This window comes from Pinus tabuliformis, chromosome 2_2 (genome assembly GCF_031772625.1).
Source record: "Pinus tabuliformis cultivar Carrire ecotype Pingquan chromosome 2_2, CPIR1, whole genome shotgun sequence".
NCBI lineage: Eukaryota > Viridiplantae > Streptophyta > Pinopsida > Pinales > Pinaceae > Pinus > Pinus tabuliformis.
Genome location: NC_142300.1, coordinates 382,499,648 through 382,508,084, shown reverse-complemented (window position 1 = coordinate 382,508,084; position 8,437 = coordinate 382,499,648). Strand labels below are relative to the sequence as shown.

The 8,437-nt window shown below is 33.2% G+C and overlaps 1 protein-coding gene across 1 annotated transcript; it reads left to right on the top strand.

Annotated features, from left to right (window-relative positions):
• The first annotated feature begins 2,645 nt into the window (after positions 1-2,645).
• On the top strand, positions 2,646-7,100 carry LOC149192855 (delta-selinene-like synthase, chloroplastic). Its single transcript, XM_089406477.1, has 10 exons — positions 2,646-2,774; positions 2,959-3,146; positions 3,266-3,381; positions 3,827-4,047; positions 4,140-4,237; positions 4,339-4,431; positions 5,827-6,042; positions 6,154-6,292; positions 6,430-6,678; positions 6,798-7,100. The coding sequence occupies exons 1-10, from the start codon at positions 2,646-2,648 to the stop codon at positions 7,098-7,100; spliced, it is 1,752 nt and encodes a 583-aa protein (XP_089262603.1).
• The last annotated feature ends 1,337 nt before the right edge of the window (positions 7,101-8,437 follow it).

The window sequence follows — 8,437 nt, the reverse complement described above, 5'->3', positions numbered from 1 at the left end:
TTTGTTACCCCCTGGTTCCCGGAGTTTGATCCAAACTCCATGGTGGTATCAAAAATGCCGGTATGGGTAAGGCTACATAATCTTGCGATGCATTTTTGGCACTTTTCTTCCCTAGTGGTCATAGGAACTGCTCTCGGAAGAATGTTAAAGATAGACACAGAGAGACATCTAAAAGGGATCTTTACATTTGCTAGAATTTGCGTCGAGGTAGATCTCAGCCAGGGATTACCAGAAAGCATCATCCTGAATTTCAACAATACTCAATGGAAACAATCTTTGGACTATGAGAACACAGCATTCAGATGCAGGGGATGTCAACAAACAGGTCATTTGTTCAATGCATGCAAAAGCCAAAACAAGAACAAGCCACAACAAAGGAAGCATAAAGGATGGCAGAACATAGACAATGTCATAAAGAAGAAAACCGAGGAAAAGAAAGTACCCACAGTATCAGAAGATGCAGAAACAGAAGAAGAGGAGGACGATACAATCATAGAGGAGGTTGATCTAGAGACCCAAAAGGAAACTACAGGAGTCAACAAGGAGCAACAGCCACTTTCTTTCCAGACAGAGACCCAGCATCAGATGACAAGCGTGGATCAAAGCACGGGAGGCATCAAACGGCAGCATCATTCAGATACATCAGATTCAGATAAAGAAACTGGACAACAAAATGAAACAACCCAGTTAGTCATTGTCTCGACCGAGCCCACGGTGGGAGAATGGCACAAGGTCGAAAAGAAAAAGGGGCGAAAAACCTGAGCCGGAAGCCAGGTTTTTCCCCATTTTTCGTTTCCTTTTCTCTTCTCCTACATATTCTTTGTGCACGTTAGTTCACTAACGATGCGAGCCCATGTGGCAACATATCTGTCTCAGGCAGTGTTTCTATCTGCTGGATGTTAACTCATCTATTTGTAGCTCTTTTATTTTTATAATAGAAAAGCTCGGTTTTTTTCTTTGGAAAAAAAAAAATTATATATAAAAATATTATTTTTATTTCATTAGTAAGTATTTCAAAATATTTGTAATTAGTATAGAATTAACATGTAATAATTTAAATATTAATAATAGAAATAGTAGATAGAAAAATAAATAAATTTGTAAATTCTAAAAAAATATTTATTATAAAAATAAACTTATTTAAAGAGAAAATTATGGTATATGGTTTTTTATTTTCAATAATTAAATTTTAACATTAAGATTAAATTAAATATTAAATTGATATATGAGATTTTTCTATTTAAAATTTATAAACATATTTATATTTTAACTTTTTGTAATTTGAATCTCTAACTTTTTATGAAGAAACATATAATCTTAACAATGATTGTAGGGATTGCAAAAGACTACACATTCAAGCATCATCATGGGCAAGTTATATGTTTTGTAAAACTGCGGAAAGGTGGGGCACGATGTGTGGGGCAGTGCACGAACTACACATTCAAGCATCATCATGGGCAAGTTATATGTTTTGGAAAACTGCGGAAAGGTGGGGCACGATGTGTGGGGCAGTGCACGAACTGGCAGAGGTCGCACTAATGTTGCGGCAAGATGCACAATTTTGGTGGACGATTTGTTTGGCAACTAGGGAATTCCCACAATGTTATAAATTGTAAACTTTGTATATTGTTTACGTAAGTTTGATAAGTTTTGGGAAAATTGTTGGGAGTTACCACCTACCATCATATCTATGTTTTTTATACTATAATATATTGTTCATTACTCTCTATAGTTATCGCACAACGTAGATAATTGAAGTAAATATGATTTTCTTGCCTAAGTGACTACATTTCTTTCGTATATTTTTAATATTTTTTTAATGTAATGTTAAGTTAGGTGACAACATCATCTCCCTCACATACACTCGGACTCTCTTATATACTGGGTTATAGAGGGTCTCACTGTGCAATAACGTCGGAGGCATTACAACATCTCTTCGTGGAATGATGATCTTATTGATGCAATAATTAACCATGTAAAAAATCAAATTTTCAATTATTAATTATGGAAAGTTATTATTAAACTCCTTGTTATTGGATAGAAAATCAATTTTTTTTATTGTTTTATAAAAAATAAAAACAAAAAATAATATATATATATATGATATTATCTCTACATAAATATACTATTTTAGACGTATAATCAATTGCTTGAAAAAATATATCGACTATACACCATTATAAAAAACATGTAAATCCAAAGAACTCCTAAATAATAGGAATATACACTAAAATAAGCAACACATGAAACACACTGAAAACAAGTAAAAAAATATATATTTGGTCTTAAAAATTATATTGTAATTTATATATATGTGAAGGTAGCATTTAAAAGAATATTCGTGAATATACCATCGGCCTTTTGGCTGGAAACTAATGCTCTTCTTCGCACTGTGTCAACGTGTAATCTAAGATTCTACGTTTCCCTGATTCGTCTTTTCTCAAATCTTCGACGGCGCTTTTTCTTGGAAATAATAAAAATTCTGACCATTTTGCACTGAAAGGATCCTAATCTTCTCCTCCCGCGGGGATCCTTTCCTCCCTTAATGCATTTTGACTTCATACGCACAAGTCTATATATATATATAGAAGCGAGCGGCTATTGTCCATTCATCAAATAAAATCGCATAGCAAAAGTGTAGTGCTATGGCTGAGATTTCTTGCTCTGTTCCCTCCAAATTCAGCGATGAGTCTTCCATCCCTCGACGCACTGCCAATTACCACGGAAACGTGTGGGACGATGACTTCATACTTTCTCTGAACTCACCCTATGGGGTATACTTTCCGTCCCTCTCTCATGGGGCCGATTTGTAGATTTGTCATCCGCTCTTTCCTTTGCTTTTAGTCACATATTTGTAGCTCTTTCTTTTAGATAATTTAGGGGGCTTGTTAGCTATCAGTGCCATGATATCTCCATCTTTGTGATCTATATATTTTAATTCCATTGTACTGGAATCAGGCACCTGGATATTATGAACGCGCTGGAAAGCTTATTGAGGAGATCAAGCATATGCTTTTGAGCGAAATGGAAGATAACAATTACGATTTAATCAAACGTCTACAGATAGTAGATACATTGGAATGCCTTGGAATTGATCGACACTTTCAACCTGAAATAAAAACGGCAGCTCTAGATTACGTTTACAGGTTAGTCGTTTCCAAAGACGTGAAGAAATTTAGTTTAGCGATTACATATATCTGCACATCGATACTTTGGGGTTGTCTTCTATTCGTTCGTTTAAAGCTGACTGTTTTGAGCTGAGTAGGTATTGGAACGAAAAGGGTATCGCGGTGGGATCAAGAGATTTTCTCAGCAAGGATCTTAACACTACAGCTTTAGGTTTTCGGGTTCTTCGACTGCATCGTTATAACGTATCAGCAGGTGGTATAAACGCTATTGATTTTACATTGCATGTTAAGGTAGAATATACCCTTTTAATGTGGTCGGAAAGTACCAAGTGAAATAGTTCAAATGGTTAACTTAGTTCAGATGTAATTATTGTTGTAGGGAATTTGTTTATGGATGACATCCATTAAATAGGTTTGTTTGTCTGGAAATTTTCAAGGTAATAGATGCAGTTGTTTTTTATTGGATTGATGTTTGAATATATCAGTGTAACCGTACAAAGTGGGTTGCTGTTAATGATTTTAGGTGTTTTGTTATTTTTCAGTAAATGTGGAAAGCATCTTTGAAATTCCGATAATTTTTCTGACATTAGTTCAATTCTTTTACAAATAGAGAACCATCAAGAAGCATTAATCTTGTTTATTTCCTGAAAAATTTCCTTGATTTAATTCGGTACTTATATTACTATCCTACCAAGCAGGTGTGTTGGAGAATTTCAAGGATGGAAACGGGAAGTTTCTCGGCCATTACAGTGGAGATAAGGAAGTGAGAAGCATGCTGTCGTTACTTCGAGCTTCAGAAATTTCATTTCCCGGAGAAAAAGTGATGGAAGAGGCGAAGGCATTCACACGAGAATATCTAAATCAAGTTTTGGCTGGACGCGGGGAAGTCACCGACGTAGATCAAAGCCTTCTGGAAGAGGTAAACAGCAAACACATTTTTAGGGTACCTGAAATCGAAAAAGGATGGTGTCCATTGTTTATAGAGGATTTGACATGATCACTGTTGTTTAGGTCAAGTACGCGTTGGAGTTTCCATGGTACTGTAGTACGCCCAGATGGGAGGCTCGTAGTTTTATCGAAATATACGCGCAAAACCGTTTGTGGCTCAAGTACGTACGACGGTGCCAGGTTAATTAAATACATTTGATTTTATCTGCAAATTACAGCAATTATTATTGCATACTAAACTCCTATTCCAACTTTTTTCAAGGTCGAATATCAACAAAAAAATCATGGAGTTAGCCAAATTGGACTTCAATATTTTGCAGAGCATACATCAGAAGGAAATACAGTTTATTACTAGGTAGTAATCAATACCTCTATTTTTCATTTTATAGAGCGTGCTTCTTTACTTATTCTTCTCTTTAATTTTTATTTTAAATACAGTCGATAATGTCACGATGTTTAACTTCAGTTTTCATGAAATGAATTTAATATAATTTTTACATCCTTGAACCTAGAAATTAGATGGAAAAATTACTCTTTTATTTAAAAAAGAAATTAACTATTTATTTTTTATAGTTTAAATTATTTATAATTTTTAGGAATTAAAAAATATAATTTAGTTTTTATAACTAAAATTATTTATAATTTTTTGAGTTTTAAAAGATATTTAAATTATTTCTAATTTTTATGAGTTTAAAAGTGAGAAGAATAGTGTGCCCCAATATCATTCTCACTAAAAGTTTATTTTGCTACATAACGAGGAAGTTATCTCCAATTATTCTATATTCCAAAACTTTTTCTTATTCTATATTTTTATTTTTTTTTAAATTTAATTAAAATATAAATATTTTTTATTTTTTAAATTAGAGCATGAAAGTTTTTAATGTTATTTTTATTTTTTAAATAATATTATAATATTTTTAAATTTAAATTATTAATATTTTAGTCAAAAGTCTTACTAACACACATAGTTGAGGATGGGTCTTGTCAACAAACGATCACAATCAAATTTTAAAGATCATGGTTCTGTTGTGTATTAGGGGAATAGACATGTTAACTTGCTGCCCCCATGGCCTAGGTCACTACTATCTCGGGGTGACTTTGACGGCAACAATCAAATCTTAAGGAGGGTGGTTGTGCCATGTGTTACGAGGATCAAATCTTAAGGAGGGTGGTTGTGCCATGTGTTAGGAGGATGTGTTAGGAGGACTAGACAGGTTAAGTTGGTGTGACCTAGGCCACTACTAAGTTGATGTGACCAAGGCCAGTACTATAGCAGGGTAACCTTAGATACCCCAGGTTGTGCCTCAATCCACAAATGAAATCTAGAAAACAACTTGAAAAATAAATAAAAACATTATTATTGAAAAATAAATAAAAACATTATTATTTTAAATTACATTTATTAGTTGTAAAAAATAATATTTTAACATATAATTTTTATACTATATTAAAGAAAAGTGACTTTTACCACTTAAATGAACCTATATAATTACTACTCAACCTACCAATGAAACCTTTAAAACAACTTAACTAACCAAAAGAATATTAATATTTTAAATACTTTTACTGGAGACTTTAACTCCTCCGCAGGTAGATCTTTTCTTTCCACTATTTTCTTTTTGAGAATTCAGTCACCGTACGTCTCTCCGAAAATAAAGCTCGCTAATGTTACGCAGAAAGAAAGGCATTCTGATTATGAATTTTGGGGATTCTAGCATGACGTTCTGCGATACTATTATGTTCTGCACAGGTGGTGGAGAGACTCAGAAGTTGCTCAGGTGAAATTCTATAGGAGGCGTCACGTGGAATATTACTTTTGGGCCAATACATGCACTTTCGAGCCCGAGTTTTCTCAAAGCAGAATAGCCTTCGCAAAATTGATAACCGTCGCAACTGTTCTAGATGACCTCTATGATATTCACGGAACGCTGGAAGAACTAAAAACTATCACAGAGGGAGTGAGACGGTAAATGCAACTGATTTATTCCCAGTTTCTCACCATGCTCCAAGCTTATATATCATGCACTTTTTGTATAATTGTAAGATTTGTTCTCATTACTTCTAATGCCATTTTCAGATGGGATCTTTCGTTGATGGATGACCTTCCAGAGCACATAAAAATTGCAATCCAGTTTTTCTTCAATACAGCGACTGAATTGGCAGTTGAAGTTGCTAAAAAGCAAGGACGGGATATGACAGCCATGCTGAAAGATAACGTATGTGTTTAGGAACATATGTGATTTTATAGGAGGGTTAGGCTTTTTTGTTTTCGTTCCAGGCTTGGTATGGAATGGAATAATGAAAAACATATATATATGCGTGTGAGAGAGACATTGACAACCGGTATGTTCAGTGGCAGCGATTCCTTGAGTCTTATCTGCAAGAAGCGGAATGGATAGCAACTGCACATGTGCCTGCGTTTAATGAATACATAAAGAATGCCCATGGCACCACGGGGATGTGTATTATAAACTTGATTTCGGTTCTCTTGATGGGTGAACTTCTCCCGAACAACATTCTGGAGCAGATACATCATCCTTCTAAGGTCCAGCAGCTCATAGAATTGACGTCCAGACTTATTGATGACTTACAGGATTTTGAGGTATTCGGCATCTAAATTTACATTTATTTTAAGATAGTTTAAACAAGTTCGGATGCATAACATTGTCTGCAAAATACGCACTCACACCTTTGGCACTTGCTTCCACTGTTGCAATGAAGGATGAGAAGGAACGCGGGGAGATGGCTTCAAGTATAGGTTGTTATATTAAAGATAATCCTGATTCTACCGTGGAAAATGCTTATAACAAAATCGAGGGCTTCCTTCATCTCGCCCTTCAGGAATTGAATTGGGAGTTTCACAAGGAGGACAGTGTACCATTGTGCTGCAAGAAGTTCTCTTTTAATATAATACGAGGCGTTAAATTCATCTTCAGATACGGAGACGGCCTATCCGTATCGAACAAGGAAGTAAAGGACCAGATATTCAAACTTTTCGTCGACCAAGTGCCTATTGAGGAATAATGACGACTCTCTGAGTAGCTGCGTAGAATAACTATGTTCTTAATGTCTTATGCTTCTTAAATCTAAGCGGATAGATTAAATAGGTTGCTCAGAATTAGAATAACAAGGTTTTTGGAAGTGTTTATTGCCCTAGTTTGTCCAAGTTCTTCCATGTGAACTATGGAATTTCTTTCCATCAAATCAAATGAAAAATCATAGGTGAAATGGTAACAGAGTGAAAAGAAGTTTAATGTTGTCAAAATTATTACGAAATGGAAATTTAATAATATATACAATCGTCAAGACTGGGAGGTCTTATTCTAAAGAGACATTGATGTCTTGCACACACAACCACTACTATGCGTCTCTATGAGCTAAGCGAAATTGTTTCATCTTCCTCTAAAGTATTATATAACTCTTAAATGAATATGAGTGATGTACGACATTGATTGGATTGTTGTAATGTATGATGAAAAATGTGAATGATATAATTCAGTTATTTAGATCATCAATTTTTCAAAATGATAAAAAAGTAAACGGTTAAAAAGAAAAAGAAAAAAAAATAGACAGTATAATATATAAACATTTTTTTTTCTCAAATATAAATATAATTATAAATTCATGCCCATTCTTTTACATTTTCTTACTGGACAACAGTTTGAAATATATTAATTGCATACTTATATTTCAAACCATCTAAACATTAATCCGCAAGGCAATCTCGACACGTTTTATTGAGCTAATATCATTAAACCTAAAGTTCTTAGAAATTCATGTCAATTCTTTTTCATTTTCTTACTGAACAACGTCATCAGTTTGAAATATATTAATTGCATACTTCTATTTCAAACCATCTAAACATTAATCCGCAAGACAACCTCAACACCTTTTCTTGAAAACTAAAGTTCTTAGAAATTCATGTCAATTCTTTTTCATATTATTACTGAACAACATTTTAATAATATGAAATTTTTTCAAACTATAAATGCATATCATATACTTAGTAGTTACTCCTTCAAACAAAAAACGAGGAGTGTTTACGTATTGTTTCAAATTAAAAATGGAAAAAACGTTTACTCACCCATTATTAAAAAAAGTAAAACATAATAAAAAAAATATTATCAGATCAATTAAATAACTTACTTTCATTTAACTTAAATATTTGAATTAAAAAAAAAATATTATAATTATTTTATTTTTTAAATATAATTATTTTTTAATTTATTTATAAAAAAATTGTAATTAATAAAATTCACTTTTAATTATCATTATTTTAAAAAATTTCACATACTTCTATTTCAAACCATCTAAATATTAATCCGCAAGGCAATCTCGATACCTTTTCGTGAGCTAATATC